Source organism: Microcebus murinus, chromosome 16 (genome assembly GCF_040939455.1).
Source record: "Microcebus murinus isolate Inina chromosome 16, M.murinus_Inina_mat1.0, whole genome shotgun sequence".
In the NCBI taxonomy this organism is placed as follows: domain Eukaryota; kingdom Metazoa; phylum Chordata; class Mammalia; order Primates; family Cheirogaleidae; genus Microcebus; species Microcebus murinus.
The window spans coordinates 26,336,078-26,354,285 of NC_134119.1; the positions used below are offsets into that span (position 1 = coordinate 26,336,078).

Here is an 18,208-nt window from a genome sequence, read left to right on the forward strand (position 1 = left end):
GATCAAAATATCAAAAAAGAGCTAGTCCAGGCAAATCAGCAATATATCATAGTAAGGTGATAGCCCATAGCAATATTAAAAAATAATTTTTGTTGTTATTAATTGTAAAAAATAACATATGCTTACGATAGTATATTTGAAAAATATATTTTATCTTATGAAAAATATAAGGATGGGGGAAATCATATACAATCCCACCACCCAGATACCATGGTTAACATTTGGTATCTGGGCCGGGCGCGGTGGCTCACGCCTGTAATCCTAGCACTCTGAGAGGCCGAGGCGGGCGGATTGCTCAAGGTCAGGAGTTCGAAACCAGCCTGAGCAGGAGTGAGACCCCGTTTCTACTATAAATAGAAAGAAATTAATTGGTCAACTAATATATATACAAAAAATTAGCCGGGCATGGTGGCGCATGCCTGTAGTCCCAGCTACTCAGGAGGCTGAGGCAGCAGGATTGCTTGAGCCAGGAGTTTGAGGTTGCTGTGAGCTAGGCTGACGCAACGGCACTCACTCTAGCCTGGGCAACAAACCGAGACTCTGTCTCAAAAAAAAAACCAAAAAAAAAACCAAAAACAAAAACATTTGGCATCTGTTCTTCCAGTATTTTTCTATACAGTTTTGCACAGCTGTGTTCATATTAATATTCAATTTTGATTTTTAACATAGACTACAATTACTTTATCACATTATTTCATTTATCATAAATAAAACTTTAAATGGAAGAATGATTTCTATGAATCCTAACAGTTATTTAACCATATGCTCTAATATTTCATTTGCTTTAAATTTTTCATTGTTAGAAAAATAACCATCTTTATATATAAACATCTCCACAAGTAGGACTACTAAGACTACTGATGCGTATAGGACCTCACAACTAGAAAAGTATATGAAGATTGGAACTCTCAGGACTGCTTAGGACAGCTGCACAGGCTGTGTACTGCAGAACTCCGAGGGGTAGGGAGTGGGCATTCACATAGCACACAACCTGCATCACTGTAAACAAAATCTCTGATTCTGCAGATGTGTCTTAACTGATCAACGTGATGCAGTTTTTCACCATCTTGGTAACTTCCCATAGTCTTGGACTTGTTCTGTATACCCACTGTTAGCTACCCTATCCATGTAGATAACTGAGTTCTAAAACTTAAAATGATTGCATCAGTCATGACTGCACCAAAATCACAAATAGTATTCCATTGTATGGATATAACACATTTTGTTTATCCATATGCCAGTAGATAGATATTAGGGTTATTTTCATTTTTATTATTATGAATAATGCTGCTATGAGCATTCATGTGCAAGTTTTTGGGTGAAATATGTACCCAATTCTTTTGCGTATGTACCTACAAGTGGAATCGCTAGGCCATATAACTCTGTATTCACCTTTTTGAGGAACTGCCAAACTGTTTTCCAAAGTAGCTGTAGCTACTCAATTACACAATTTAGTAATTCAACCAGCAATATATAAGGGCTCTAATTTCTTCACATCCTTGTCAATACTTGCCATTATCTGTTTTTTTGATTATAACTACTTCAGTAGGCCGGGTGAGGTGGCTCACGCCTATAATCCTAGCACTCTGGGAGGCCACGGTCAGGAGTTCAAAACCAGCCTGAGCAAGAGCAAGACCCTGTCTCTACTAAAAATACAAAGAAATTAAGCGGCCAACTAAAAATATATAGAAAAAAATTAGCCAGGCATGGTGGCACATGCCTGTAGTCCCAGCTACTCGGGAGGCTAAAGCAGGAGGATCGCTTGAGCCCAAGGAGTTTGAGGCTGCTGTGAGCTAGGCTGATACCATGGCACTCTAGCCCAGGCAACAGAGTGAAACTCAGTCTCAAAAAAAAAAAAAACAAAAAAAAAAAAACTATTTCAGTAGGGGTGAAGTGGTATCTCCCTGTGGTTTTTTGTTTTTTTTGTTTTTTTTGAGACAGAGTCTCATTCTGTTGTCCTGGCTAGAGTGCCGTGGCATCAGCCTAGCTCACAGCAACCTCCAACTCCTAGGCTCAAGGGATCCTCCTGCCTCAGCCTCCCAAGTAGCTGGGACTACAGGCATGTGCCACCATGCCCGGCTAATTTTTTCTATATATTTTTAGTTGTCCAGCTAATTTCTTTCTATTTTTTTAGTAGAGATGGTGTCTCGCTCTTGCTCAGGGTGGTCTTGAACTCCTGAGCTCAAACGATCTGCCTGCCTCAGCCTCCCAGAGTGCTAGGATTACAGGTGTGAGCCACCGCACCTGGCCTCTCCGTGTGGTTTTAACTTGCATTTCTCTAATGACGAATGACGTTGAGTATCTTTTCATGTGCTTATTGGCTATTTGTATTTCTTTTTTGGAGTTATGGTTATTTAAATCCTTTACCCATTTCTTAATGGGTTGTCTTTTTATTGTTGAGTTTTAAGGGTTACGTATTCTGGACATTTGACTCTTATCAAACATATGATTTGCAAATATTTTCTCCCATTCTGTGAGTTGTCATCACCTGATATATTCTTGATATTAATGGAAAAACACAGCTTTAAATATTTCATTAAAGGTTAATCTCTAGTAGATTAGACATAGAATTGTAGATCCTCTCAATCTTAGAGGAAAAAAGGAAACACAGAAAATTTAAACCAGTTTAGCAGACAAAAAACTGTTCTCTCATGTTATTTTGCATTTTCTTGTTCTATCTCCTTTTCTAAGAATGGCTTCTTTACATCCCTTACCCACCTTTTCTGTTGGGTTGACATTTAGCTTTTTTTTCCTGCAGGGCAGGGGCTTACATACTCATGATATTCAGTTTTTATATACTTTGCAGATATTTTCTCTCAGTCTCTTGCCTTTTACCTTTGTTTACAGTGGACTTTCCCATAAAGAAGTCCTCAAAAAGAGCCCAGTTGCCAATGGCACTGTCTGATAGGCTCTTGGAGAAGTTCTTGCCCACTAATCTCTTGGTAGTCTTTGCATCTATCCAGCCTCACCCAACTGTTCTAGAAGCTCACAAGCACATTCCCGAGTGGTCACTTCAAGTCTGAATCAAAGACCAATTTCTCAGAGTTGGTTTCTCAGGAACCCACTCTCACCCCCAGCAGATCCAGGCCCAGGCCCAGGCTTAGGGGCAACAGCTCCTGGTCTATGCCTTCCTATACCAATCACTGAGAGTGAGGGGAGAGGGAGTTACAAAAAAACAATGTAGCTTTCAAGGTTTTATTCTTTGCAAATAGTGAAACATTTGCATTTGAATATACAAGGCATCTTACCTGGACAGTGAATGAAAGACCAGTTGTACCTGCTATCCTCCAGACACATGCTGGAATTGAGAAGAGGCTGTGGATAGGAATTTCCTGTAGGGCCCTGTGAAGGCATCTTCACTGGTCCTTTATAGGAACCTTCTATGCATTTCCCTTTGCCAGTATTGCTGGGATCAGTACACCAGCCACAGCCTGGTTGCTCCAAGCAATGACTACAGGTACAGTAGCCTGAACAATTTTCAGCTATCAAAAAAAATCAAAACACCAAGTTGTAATTCACTACCACAGAAAGATTTGAATTTATTGTATTTAAATTACCTTTTTCTTTAAAAGACTATTCAACTTCTGTGAGTCAAAATTACTATTCTATTGTGATCATTTACATGAGATAATGAATTTAAAGAGGTCAATATTTTGCCAACACATAAAAGGGACCCTCCCTCCCAATCCCAAGATGTTGAGGCAGAAGGGATCTTAGAGGTTATCTACTAGAAGAACTTACTATACGAATAAGGAAATTAAGATATGGAGACATGGATTGAATAATATGACGCTGAAGTTGGGCAAGTTATTTCTGTACTCTGTGATCTAGCCTACATTTATTTACTTATGTCAATGAGCCTGATTCTGTATGAAGTTCTCATCGGTCAGGACTATCTCAATGGTAGCCTTTGGACAAACTTGAGCAGAAGGTCAAGTCCGATCTTGTCCCTAAAATGTTCAGAGGCTGAGAGCACTGCCCCATGGCAGAATTCTCATCCAGGCACAGGGCATGTGAGAATGCCTAGAGCTCACTTTTTCACTTACGGGGGCAGCTGCTCATCGTATACCACTCCATACACTGGCCAAAAGGGAAGGAGGCCACGTAGGCATTGGAGTCCACACACTGCTTCATGTTGCTGCACCACATGCATTCAGAGCTGCCGCTGGTGCACTCTCCACACGCTGTCCTCAAGGCACATGGCGTCCGGCATTGTTTGGCACTGTGGTTTGCTGGGAATTAAACCCAAGAGAGACACTTAGAGCTCCCACCATGTCAGCTAAGGTCAAACTTTTCAAAGGTGGGTTGTGACCCATTAGTGTGTCATGAAATCAATTCAGGGGCTACATTAAATGCAGATGAAAATAAAAAACATTAGAGTCATCATGTACTGTTTATCATGTACTGTTATTTGTACACTTGGGGAAAAAATGGATTTCTTTTCAAAGGGGATTAACGACAAAATGATGGAACAAGTGAATCTTTCATAAAAGTAGAGATCTAAGCTCCTTATAATTTGGGGACCCAGGACGAACTCCTGGGGTTTTACAACCCACCTGAATATGCAAAACCTTATGTTGCCAGACGTGGTGGCTCACGCCTGTAATCCTAGCACTCTGGGAGGCCGAGGCGGATGGATTGCTCAAGGTTGGGAGTTCGAAACCAGCCTGAGCAAGACCCCATCTCTACTAAAAATAGAAAGAAATTAATTGACCAACTAAAAATATATATACAAAAAAATTAGCCGGGCATGGTGGAGCATGCCCATAGTCCCTGCTACTCAGGAGGCTGAGGCAGTAGGATCGCTTGAACCCAGGAGATTGAGGTTGCTGTGAGCTAGGCTGATGCCACGGCACTCACTCTAGCCTGAGCAACAAAGTGAGATTGTCTCAAAAAAAAAACTTTATGTTTGTAATTTTGGGGAGAAGAGAAAGACCGGACTATTCATTAAACTCACTGACACATTTGGGATTCAAAAAGGCTAGACAGCTCCCCTACATAAGATTACAAATCATATTTTAAGGTGACTTCTACAGTGCTATGAATTCTCTCCTATACCTCTGTATTCCTCAAATTGTACCACTTTTCTAAAACTGGACATGATGTAAATGGAGCCCACCCTTCTCAAATAATCCACAATTCCACCTCCTGCTTGTGAGTCCCTCTGCAGGAGAGGGAAGTTTGTCTTGGGCTTCTCTGCTTGCTGCAGAGGCTACCCCCGGGCCTGTCTTTATGTAGCTGAAATGTAGCCCAAAGGGAGAGTCAAACCCGTGAGGTTACTCACAATGTTTGCTGGTTCAGCATTCTCCCACAGCTTTCTGTGAGGTTGTGGTTTGCATCTGTCTTCTGTCACAGAACTGCTCTCGTCATTTTTCTCCCCACTGATACTACCTTTCTGAACAATGTCTCTGCAGTGATTTGCTTGCTTTTCTAATCTTTTCTTTTTCTTATTTTCCTTTTTTGTACTTTCTTCCAAAGCACTTGTCTGCTAACAGCAGGAAATTTGCCTTTCAGGGCAATTCTTAACACTTTCTGTGGTCAACAAATCAATCAATCTCACTGTTAATTAGAATATTAGGTTCTATGAGTAGTGTTAGTTACTTTTGGTTTTGCTTATGGATCAAACTATTCAGGACACAGACTATTTCCTATTTCCCTCTGCTGCTAAAATTCTGGGTTATACTCTGCTTCATATACTTGAAATCAATACTCCCTATGTCTTCATGAGGATTTTACACATCTCAGTACTGAATTATGCCTTGTATGGTTTCTCTCTCAATAAATTTCCAATTGCACCTAATCTACCTGTGCACTTACCAGGCCTTTCACAGACGCTACCATTGAGTGGGTTGATGCAGGTTGCAGCCTTCAAACCGCGAATACTGGGTTCTGACAAGATGCCACAGAATCCAGCATCACTGGGCTCAGATTGCATCCACTGTATTAAACTATTTGTAAACGGGGACATATCTTCCCAGCACCAATAGGACACATTGATCTTCCGAAGGCCAACCCATGGGGTTAAGGTGAGCTTGGTCTATAGGCAAAACAGACACAACTATGAATAAACCAGAAATGACCAAAGCAGGCTTTTAGATAAAAATACTAAGGTATACCCCACAGATACAGGAAAACCTCCCTATGTCCTGACTCAGCCATGGCAGATCACTTCAATATGGTCATTTTACAAAGAATAGAAATATAGCTCAGAGAAAATAATACATCAAAATTTTCACAGAGATTAACAGCAAAACAATAATCAAGTTCTGAAACTTCTATATCCTATGACAAATGCTATGAAGTTTGGTCACCCCCAAACTTGGTTTAAATGATCATTCATACATCAGGTCATCTTACCAATATTTATGAAATAGTGGTTATATGCCTATTCTCAGATCATTAACTAATGCTATCTGGGGGCCCTGGCCCATTCAGATGATTGAAGATTCCCACCTTTATTTATGGAGTACTGCCTGGTACTAAAATTCTTTTCCCCAGCTTTACTGAGGTATAATCAACAAAAACTATATTTATTCAGGTATACAATTTGATGTTTTGATATGTGTATACACTGTGAAATGATTACCACAATCAAGCTAATTAACATATCCATCACCTCAAAAGCTACCAGTGTGTGTGTGTATGGGGGGGAGAGGAGGGGAGAACATTAAAAATCAACTCTGGGGGAGAGCCAACACACGTAACCTAAACATTTGTACCCCCATAATATGCTAAAATTAAAAAAAAATCAACTCTCAGCAAATCTCAGGTATACATACAGTATTATTAACTATAATCACCATGCTGTACATTAGATCTCCAGAACTCATTCATCTTGCACAACTGAAACTTTGTGCCCTATGAACAACGTCTCCCTATTTCCTACCCCCCACAAAGCCCATAGCAACTACCACTCTACTCTGCTCCTGTGCATTAAGACTTCTTCAGATTCCACATATAAGTGAGATCATGCAGTATATGTCTTTCTGAACCTGGCTTATTTCACTTGGCATAATGTCTTCCAGGTTTAGCCATGTTGTCATAAATGACAAGATTTCCTTCTTATTTTTTAAGGCTGAACAATATTCCATTGTATATAAATACAGGTTGAGTAGCCCTAATACAAAAATCTGAAACACTCCAAAAGCAGAAACATTTTGAGTGCTGACATGATGCTCAAAGGAAATGCTCATTGGAGCACTTTGGATTTCAGATTAGGGATACTAAGTTAAAAAAAAAAAAAAAAGTTTTTAAAAATCAAAGTAGAAAGTTTAGCCCAGAAATGAAAGACATTCCTAATTTTGGCAGTTATAAAACAAAATGTACAATGTACTTCCATTTCTCAAGGAAAAAATACACACACCTATTAAAAGATCTTAAAGAAAAAAATACATTCAAAAGTAGTTATTTTGCTTTTAAAAAGCTCTTCAATAACTTCTCTTTGCCTTCATGGTAAAACTCAAATCCTAATGGCATTGTGGCCAAGGCTCCTTAGGATTTGGCCTTGATCTCTTCTTAAGGCCCAGCTATAGTAAATCCCTCCAATCCAGCCTGCAGCCAGCCACGCAAACTTACCTGTGGCTGACTCAACGAGCCATTCCCTAAACCTCTGCATCTCACATATGGAGGCACTAATGCACAAAAAGCCCTTCTCTCTTCACCTTTCCACTCACTCATTCTTATCTTCAAGAGTTACTTTTTCCCAGCTGTCTGCCAGTTATATTAAGGCTAGGCTGGATGCCCATTCTTCTTTTTCCATTAAAATCTAGGCTGTACAGACTGGGCTACATCTAGAGGTATAGTTATGGAAGCACATTATACTTTAGTTGTCTCTCGCCTGTCAGTCTTATCACAAGATGGTGAATTTCTGTTTTATAATGATGGCCACAGGAGATGAGACTACCCAGAACTTTTTAGAGCTAAAAAACCTGAGGAAAAGAGAAAAGGGACCAGAGGTCTATCTGGAGCCAGCTGGGATGGTTGCAACCTTCTCATCAGATATTCCTTCAGAGATGTGGATTCAAGTTACCAGTAGAGACACCAGGGTAATGGGCAAAGCTGTGAGCCACCCATCCACTTCCTGAGGGAATGAATGACTACAGGTAAGGTCAGCTGACACCCAAAGACAGAATACTGGGTAGGGCCCATATTTGGGGGGTGAGGGGAAGAAGAAAAACAACATAGGCTCCAACAAAGATCACGAAATTTGAAAAAGCTATCAAAATATCGTAAAATGCCAAATGTGGCCACAGTATTCCCTGAGGTAAGCGCACTAACAATGTGTTACCAGTGTTTGAGTGTCCATACCAAATCAAAGTTGCACTGGAAAAAAAAGACTGATAGAAAAGTAAAATACAGGGCACCTCCTACCAGTCTCAGAATGGCCCTTCAGATGGTACGCAGAGGCCACACGTATTAGGACCCAGGGACACTTTCCATACCTTCACACAAAGAAGGCTGCACCCGGGGAAGTGCTGCTCTCAACTCCTCCCTGCTTGACAAGAACATTTCCACTAAACTTTGCTGTACCACAGCCAATACTGCTAACAGAGCTTTATTCTAAGAGTATCTACTAAACTGAGGGTAGGATCACAGTTTGGACTTTGGACTAAAAATGACATTACAGAATATCAAACATAAGCCACCTGAGAGCACTGGGTGGACAGGAAGAGAACTTGAGCCTTTCTGAGCTCAGCAACTCTTGACAAGAAAGTGCTGTCTTCTTTGGGGCTGGCCAGGTCTTAGAAAGACCTGAATGCATGTACATTTTTTAGCGGTGACCATACAATACTATGTACTGTATTAATACCTTAAATTTAAGGAACTCAGCAAATTTAACCTGGCTAATTAGTAGTGACCTCTTCCTTCCCCCCACCAGCAGAATCTAGAGATAAAACAGGTATGAAACCATCTACTGATGTCACCGGAGTATGTGCATATACATAAATATTACTATATTCACGTCTCAACGTTGGAGTAAAAGAAAAAAAGAAAAAAAAAAATATTACTATTTGTCCCACATAATTATTCAAAGATCTTATAATTTATTTTCAAAGATCTTGTAAGTTATTTAATAAATGTGACTAATAAAAATATAAAGAATTAAAAATTTTAAGATAAGAAAAAAGGCATTACAGGAAGAGATTGCAACAGTACAGCTCCACAGTCTATTCACACTGCGTGTACTAGCATTCCTGCTTCTGCTGAGCACATCACACGTAGCCACAGCCTTCTTTATGCAAGCTGCAGTCACACCCTCAGAAGAAAGGTAGATAGTAGAAACTTAAGTTCTAAGGATTTTAACTCACCAAGCTCTGTGATGACTGCATTATTCGCAGCTGCTTAAGGACAAATTCTACCTTCTTCTGGGTTGTAAGAGAAGCCAAAAAGGCATTGTGGTTCCTACAGGACAATTTAGCATTGTCATAAGTCTCCTTGGCAGTCGTGATTTTCAAACACGAGTTTCCAACCAAATGCCAGCCAATGCCACAGATATTTTCTTTTGTAAAGGGGGAAAAGAAAAAAAAAAGTTTTAGAAATCACACAAAACTATTACATTACTAGTTCAAATTACTGAACACCTACATGATCTTTGTGATTTGAATTCTAGGAATTTCATTAGGATGTGGTAAGGGCACCAGACACGTTATTAAGGACCAAACACAGAATACAAGAATAAAAAACAGGCCGGGCATGGTGGGTGGCTCATGCCTGTAATCCTAGCACTCTGGGAGGCCGAAGTGGGTGGATCATTCAAGGTCAGGAGTTCAAAACCAGCCTCAGCAAGAGCGAGGCCCGTCTCTACTAAAAATAGAAAGAAATTAATTGGGCAACTAAAAATATATAGAAAAAATTAGTCAGGCATGGTGGCACATGCCTGTAGTCCCAGCTACTAGGGAAGCTGAGGCACTAGGATTGCTTGAGCCCAGGAGTTTGAGGTTATTGTGAGCCAGGCTGATGCCACAGCACTAACCTGGGCAGAGAGTGAGACTTTGTCTCAAAAAAAAAAAAAAAAAAAAAAAAAGGCCGGGCGTGGTGGCTCACATCTGTAATCCTAGCTCTCTGGGAGGCCAAGGTGGGCAGACTACTTGAGCTCAGGAGTTCAAGACCAGCCTGAGCAAGAGCGAGACCCTGTCTCTACTATAAACAGAAATAATTAATTGGCCAACTAATATATATAGAAAAAATCAGCCGAGCATGGTGGCGCATGCCTGTAGTCCCAGCTACTAGGGGGCTGAGGCAGCAGGATTGCTTGAGCCCAGGAGTTTGAGGTTGCTGTGAGCTAGGCTGATACCACAGCACTCACTCTAGACTGGGCAACAAAGCGAGACTCTATCTCAAAAAAAAAAAAAAAGAATAAGAAGCTCAATCTGCGAGCTGAATGAAGTACTTCTGGTTGAGCAAATATATCATAGGGGTTCAGTCACGGCTGGCTGGCCTCAGGCCCCAGCTCACTATCCTGAACCTCAGAAGTGCTATATATTGAGGTACTCAGGGCTGGAGATCACAAAAAAGTGCTGACAGAGGTCTCTCCCCTCTCCTCAGAGAAGCCCTCTCAGCAGATGCCAAGAGCCAAATGCCAGTGGTGAATAAGAAGTACTCTTCATAAAGTGCCAGCAGACTGGCTGTGGAAACTGCTGTGTTCTAGTCCCACATTAGCACAGCAGGGTGGGGAGGGGACAATGGAGCAGGCTCAGTGATATGGAGCCAAGCTGTCAACTGATTCTCCAGAACAACAGAAGATGATTTACTTTATTTAAAAGGATAGTAGGAGCAAATACTTAAGAGCTGTATTTTAGTTTAAAAAATAACAACCATACTACTGGTATGGGGAATGAATGGATAGAATTAGCTCTTCTCCTGTGCTAGGTTCAACCTAGACTGTAAAATATTGGGGAAGGGGGCGAAGTTGTGGACATACACATGCACACCAAGATGCCCCTGAAAGGCCTACCGGGTAGGGCGATGCATTCCTGATTCCGGGGCTCCCACTGGCAGTTCTGGTCCAGGGCACAGCTCCTGCAGCTGGTCTTCTTGTTACAATAGTACATGGGGTTATCCTTGGGGCAATTGTCATACTTGAAAATGGAGATCTAGAATACAGGGGACAAAAGCTTTTCTCTTATATCCACAGAGAGAACTCATGGTGAGGACTAATACTAAAGACAACAAAATCAATGGAGGAAGCAAACTGCAAATAAAGAGATAGGTAGATAAGTAGATATATAAGATGCAGATGAGGCAGCACTGTAGTGCAAACACTGTAGCAGAACATTCTGCAAAAGGACATGCTTTTAACTGGCAAGGAAGCAGACCAGTCTTTTAAATATCATGCCACAATGTGCTTATCTGTAAACGGGAACGTTGAACTTGCTGCTTTTCAAATGCTCCCGTGCAACAGTCTAAAAGTTTTCTACTTTACAAATGGTATTATGCTGACAAAAATAAGTCTTATAAGTTGTCAAAAACTACAAAAGCTGGGCCATGTTATCTTTTTTAGCCTTTTACTAGAACCTAAATTTTAAAATCATATATTGTGAGCTGTGAAGTTATGCAAAACCAAGATATAACATAAGACTAGGAGATTCTGCAAAGTCTATCATTTCTAGAGTTCAATATGAGCCACTACACACCTGATACACTCTCAATCTCAAGCCCTAACTTGCTACCAAAACCTTGCACGGGTAGAGTGAGGTCGCTATTACAAACCCCAAGCCAAGGATCCAGTCATAACCATGCCCTGGGACAATAGTCCTACCTTCTTTTATACCACCATATACAAATCCCTGTGCCTAGTAAGACCCTTGAAATCAGCATGTATAGAGCATCCCCTTCCTATAAGAAACCTGAGCAATAGTAAAATCCAAATCTATATCCCATTTTTATAACAACTCTGGACCACTATTTATACCATACACACTATAACCTAAACCTATGCTCAATTAGGATTTTTCTGTTCTCAGAAATGACCCCTGACCTGGCCTTCTGTGCAACTGTGGTTCATAGCGACACAATGGTCATTGCACCAGTGGCAGTCGTTGGTGTTGGCCGTGCAGCTGTAACAATCTGTGTGCTGGTCACATCTGTCATGGTCAGGAGCTATAAAAAGAAGAAAAACTCGTCAACTGCAATAGCTTGGGTTGAGCACAATCTGAAAATGGGGTTTAAAAAAGTAACAATGGTTGGGACGTAAAATGAAGAGTGAAACTGGCAGGAAAATATACTGGTGTGTTCAGGTTAAAATAAGATTTAGAAATAAATAGACAATCTGAAGAAAAACTGTTTTGTACCCACAAAAAAGTACATAGAAAGTAGAAAACAAAGACAGGTTCATTTAACAACTATTAAGATATAACAGAAGGTTCTTTGAATACTTTTCTTCCCAAGAAAAAAATCAACTAGTAATAAAATGAATGCCTGAGGCTGCCCAGGAGCCAAACAAAATAATGTAGGAGGATAAGCCATTCCTCCTAGTTATAAATGCAAAGCTAATTTGGGCACAGGAAGTAGGTGGCACCCTACAATCCCACAGGAGACACAAAGCTGAGCTGCATTTTGTACGCTTATATGTAAATTCAATAGTGTAAGTTCAAGAACTGTGCAAGTTCGAGACATTTTGCATCTCCTGTGGACGCTAGAAAAGAGAAGCTGCTCAACCACATTGCCTCATCTGTTGAACCACCCCACAGACAAGGCACATGGTGGAACACAGGAAGAGGCAGGGCGCATTCTCACAAAGACCCCAGCAGTCTGCTCCTTAGGCTGTTCTTCCTATCCTGGTCACCATCCCAAGGATTGGTCCCACCCAGAAAGCAGAGTGAAATAGGGACTCAACACCTCAGATGAGATGACAATAAATGGGCTTATATTCAACCACCTAAGGTAACTCAATGTTATTTCCTATAAACCTGCACATTTAATTTCAACTTTTTTTATTTGGATAAAAAAATAACTATTTCACTGATTTTATCCCTTTCAGAAGGCAGTGAGTAATTCTACCAGGTGCTGATAATCTCTGTTGTCTAGCACCCTCCAGCCCACCATTGAACCTGGGAGGGTTGCCTGGGTGTTCTGAGGATTTATATTCCTGAATAGCTTAATTTGGAGCATCCTAGGAGACTGAAAGCTGCTTCTATCCACCATAACTCTCACGTTAACTGCCAACACCAAACCTACTTGTTAAGGAAATTCAGTCAATATACTTTAAATTGATAAGAACGAATATTTTGTAGAGACATTCTCCTTACTAAGAATTTTCCCACACATTACTTCATTGTATCATATTGTGCTCTTTATCAGAGCCAAAGGACAAGAAGCTAAGCAGGCAGGACCACCTTGAGCCACTGTCAGCCTTGCTATACTGTGTATCCAACTAGAGGAGCTGGAGAAGAATACTTTGCAAGGACAGCCACTCTCCCTCATTCACCAGAACAATTCACCCCAGTATGGCTTTTATGGCTTGACCCTCCTCTTTTACCCTTGACATTAGACCTGTGTAATCCAATATGGTAGCCACTAGCCACATGTTTTTTAATTGAAATAAAATAAGAAATTCAGTTCCTCAGTCACACTAGCCATATTTCAAGTGGTTGACAACTTCTGTGGCTACTGGTTACCATATTGAAACAGTCCAGATACAGAATATTTTCATCATTAAAAAAGTTCTATTGGGCCGGGCGCGGTGGCTCACGCCTGTAATCTTAGCACTTTGGGAGGCCGAGGCGGGCGGATTGCTCGAGGTCAGGAGTTCGAAACCAGCCTGAGCAAGACCCCGTCTCTACCAAAAATAGAAATAAATTAATTGACCAACTAAAAATATATATACAAAAAATTAGCCGGGCATGGTGGCGCATGCCTGTAGTCCCAGCTACTCGGGAGGCTGAGGCAGTAGGATCGCTGAGCCCCGGAGATTGAGGTTGCTGTGAGCCAGGCTGACGCCACGGCACTCACTCTAGCCTGGGCAACAAAGTGAGACTCTGTCTGAAAAAAAAAAAAAAAAAAAAAAAAAAGTTCTATTGGCCGGGAACAGTGGCTCACGCCTGTAATCCTAGCTCTCTGGGAGAGCTGAGGCGGGTGGATTGCTCAAGGTCAGGAGTTCAAAACCAGCCTGAGCAAGAGTGAGACCCCATCTCTACTATAAATAGAAATAAATTGGCCAACTAATATATATACAAAAAATTAGCCAGGCATGGTGCTGCATGCCTGTAGTCCCAGCTACTCGGGAGGCTGAGGCAGCAGGATCGCTTGAGCCCAGGAGTTTGAGGTTGCTGTGAGCTAGGCTGATGCCATGGCACTCACTCTAGCCTGGGCAACAAAGCGAGACTCTGTCTCAAAAAAAAAAAAAAGTTCTATTGTGAGGCAGGCGGATCATTTGAGCTCAGGAGTTCAAGACCAGCCTGAGCAAGAGCGAGACCCCATCTCTACTAAAAAAATAGAAAAGAAATTAGTCGGACAACTAAAAATATATATATAAAATATTAGTCGGGCATGGTGGTGCATGCCCATAGTCCCAGCTACTCGAGAGGCTAAGGCAGAAGAATTGCTTGAACCTGGGAGTTTGAGGTCGCTGTGAGATAGGCTGATGCCACAGCACTCTAGCCCGGGCAACAGAATGAGACTCTATCTCCAAAAAAAAAAGGTTCTATTGGCCAGCATTGCATCAGACCAACTGCAGCTAGGTTCTGGAGCTGGTATGCAAAGCCTACACAACGACAAGAAGGTTATGTCCCCATCATTCAAAGACAGCTTCTAGGAGCCACATGGCATGTTCCCATCCAAGATGTTTACAAACCAATTTTCAAAAACCCAAAAAGGCTTTGCACAAGTTATTACTGAATAATTCTGGATAATAAGGGGAACATACAAAGTCTACATATGCTAAGTTTCTTCATATTCAGATAAAATGCAATCTCAAATTCATTAAATTCTAAGTAGAGAAAAAACATACTTTTGGAAAAACATTCTGATCTTAACTTCTCTTCATGTTCTTTAGTTGTTGACTCCCAGGAGATACACTGAGACAACACTGTGTCCCACACACACCGGATACCAGGTCCCGCTGCTAAACAAGCAGCTTCACTCTTGTGTGCATCACACTGCTCTGAGGTGAACACCAGGATGTCACTGAGGAGGAGACTGTTGAAACCACCAAACACGTACATGGTGCTAAGAGGAAAAGGAGAAAGAAGGAATTTACTGAACACTTAGATAACAACTGCATGACCTTCTTTGTACAGACAAATCTTACATATTATAAGTCCTCTAAGAAATTATTTTCCAAAGTTTCAAAAACATTCTTATTCCCCTCCCTTCCCAGTTCCACCCTTTCATCCTGGCCTGTGACCACCCAGAGTGGTTTCTATGGTCTACCTACTCTATATTAGAAGTGTTCTTGACAGCCTGGTGACTTTTAATCCTCAGTCTCTGGAATATTTTGGTGTCAGGGTATGCTAACATCTTTTAAAGTTAAACAGTAATTCTATATCTACATGTTTTTAACATGTTTTTAAATATTAAAAATAAAAATATAACAATTTTGGCTGGGCGCAGTGGCTCACGCCTGTAATCCTAGCTCTCTGGGAGGCCGAGGCGGGCGGATTGCTCAAGGTCAGGAGTTCAAAACCAGCCTGAGCAAGAGCAAGACCCCGTCTCTACTATAAATAGAAAGAAATTAATTGGCCAACTGATATATATATAAAAAATTAGCCGGGCATGGTGGCACATGCCTGTAGTCCCAGCTACCCGGGAGGCTGAGGCAGAAGGATCGCTCGAGCCCAGGAGTTTGAGGTTGCTGTGAGCTAGGCTGACGCCATGGCACTCACTCTAGCCTGGACAACAAAGCGAGACTCTGTCTCAAAAAAAAATATATATATATATAACAATTTTAAAAGCATAGGTAAAAGCCTCTATGATTAAGGCTATGACATATTGGTGCATGAAAGCATAGACCAACCAGAAACAGATAAAAGTGCACATGGAAATTTGGTACACAGTAAAAGTGGTATCTTAGTGGGGGAAAGACAGTCTTTCAGTAAATGGTACCAAGATAATGAAACATACAGAGAAAGATAAAACTGAATCTATTTCTCATTCTATGTATCAGGATATATTCCAAATGGATCAGAGAATGACCTGAAAAAAAGAAACCACAGGAGTACTAGAAAGAAGAGTAGGTGAACTTCTCTACCACCTGAGAGTGGAGAGAACATTCCTAGGACTTAAAATCCAGAAGGTAGGGGAAAAAAGATAGAAAATTTGATTATATGAATTACAAGGAGTTTTTACATAAAAAATAATGCTATAAGCAAAGACAAATGATGAGCTAGAAAAAAATTATTTACAATTACATTACAGGAAAAGGAATATCCTAATATAAAGGGCTTCAGCCAGTTTGCAGGGGGGAAATGCAAATGCCCGTAAGCATATGAAAAAATGCTCAATTTCAGTTGTAAGAAAAACAAAAATTAAAACTATATGAAAGGCCAGGTACAGTGGCTCATGCTTATAATCCCACCACGTTCAGAGGCCAAGGCAGGAGGATTGCTTGAGGCAGGACTAGCCTGGGCAATGAGACCCCACCTCTATAAAAAAATTTAAAAATTAGCTGTGTGTGGTGGTACATGCCTATAGGGCAGGAGGCTGAGGGCAGGAGAATTGCCTGAGGCCAGGAGTTCAAGGCTGCAGTGAACTACAATCATGCCACTGCACTCTAACATGAGTGACAGAGTGAGACAAGAAAGGAAAGAAAGAAAACAAAGACTGAAAACTTCCCAATTTTGATGAAAATTATTAATCTATATGTCCATAAAGATCAACAAACTCCAAGTAAAATAAACACAAAAGGATCAACATTTTTTATTGCTACATAATAGTACATCTTTCAGGGTATATGTGATATTTTGATACCAGTATACAATATGTAATGATCAAATCAGGATAATTGGGATATCTAACACCTCAAACATTTACCTTTTCTTTGTGCTGGGAACATCACAATTCTTCTAGCTATTTTGAAATACATGATAAATTACTTTTAACTGTAATTTCCCTATTGTACCATCAAATAAAGATGTACATTTTGACACAATATAATCAAACTGTTGAAAGCCCCAAAGAGAAAATCTTGAAAGCAATAAAAGTAAAACAACTCATCACATACAAAATAACCACATTAACAGCTAAGAAATAATGGAGGCTAGAAGGCAGACAGATGACATAAGAAAAGTGTTGAAAGGAAAAAAAAACTATCAAACAAGAATTCTCTATCTAACAAAACTACCCTGCAAAAATGAAGCTGAAATAAAGACATTCCCAGACAAAGACCCAGAGGCTTCTTTGCTAGTAGACCTGCCTTACAAGAAATACTAAAAGAAAATGCTAAACAATAATAATAGTTGGAGACTTCCATATTCCACTTTCAATAATGGATAGAATAGCTACACATAAAGCCAAGGATACAGCACTTGAACATTATCAACCAAATTAACCTGACATCTACAGAACACTTTACCCAACAAAAGCAATATACACATTCTTTTCAAGCTCACTTGAATATACCAAATATAGACATTCTTTTCAGAGTTCTGATCATTTGGGCCAGGCATTTTTGAGTGCTGCAATGAAATGCATTGCAGAATTCAGATTACTCAAAGACTATAAACCTGATCTATACTAAGCTTCACAATCTCCCTATCTCTGTTCCCCTACCCTATCCCCCCATCTGAAGTGCCCTCTCTACTTTTTTTCCAAATGTCTTACCATTCAGATACAACTACTAGAAACTCAACAACCTAAGTATCACAAACAATAGCAGAGCACACAAAACAGGAACATGCGTGTAACTTTTGTTGTTGCACACTCTCAGACAACAGTAAACACCGCATGCTCCTGCATGCTAACAAAACCAGATCAATAAACAAGGCATTTGAAGTAATTCATATCCACGTAAAATATTTTAAACATAAACCAGAAAATTCAAACCTATATAATTATATGAAAAACTAATGGGATGAGGGAATCCTGCAAATAATATGTAAGTCCAACTCCACTTCTTCATACTTTAGTTCATATTCATTTTAAATACAAAAGGAGCAAGCACTTCTCCAATCACCTGTTGTGTAAGACTGCTGAATGGCCAAATCTGTTGACATCATGGTGGAGATCAGGTCTGGGAAGCACTGACCAGCGGTCACAAGCTAGGAGAAAGAAA

The 18,208-nt window shown here is 40.5% G+C and overlaps 1 protein-coding gene across 6 annotated transcripts in view; it reads right to left on the reverse strand.

Moving 5' to 3' along the window:
- The window catches only part of ATRN (attractin), a 154,906-nt gene that overhangs the window by 60,856 nt on the left and 75,842 nt on the right, over positions 1 to 18,208 (reverse strand). For all 6 annotated transcript variants that reach the window (XM_012754878.2, XM_020282019.2, XM_076010978.1 and 3 more), the window contains exons 11-18: positions 18,110 to 18,194; positions 14,948 to 15,165; positions 11,978 to 12,099; positions 10,955 to 11,093; positions 9,309 to 9,499; positions 5,818 to 6,037; positions 4,047 to 4,232; positions 3,249 to 3,482 (exon numbers count right to left, since the gene is read on the reverse strand). In XM_012754878.2, the coding sequence (XP_012610332.2) occupies positions 3,249 to 3,482; positions 4,047 to 4,232; positions 5,818 to 6,037; positions 9,309 to 9,499; positions 10,955 to 11,093; positions 11,978 to 12,099; positions 14,948 to 15,165; positions 18,110 to 18,194 (1,395 nt within the window). The remainder of the gene's footprint in view (positions 1 to 3,248; positions 3,483 to 4,046; positions 4,233 to 5,817; positions 6,038 to 9,308; positions 9,500 to 10,954; positions 11,094 to 11,977; positions 12,100 to 14,947; positions 15,166 to 18,109; positions 18,195 to 18,208) is intronic.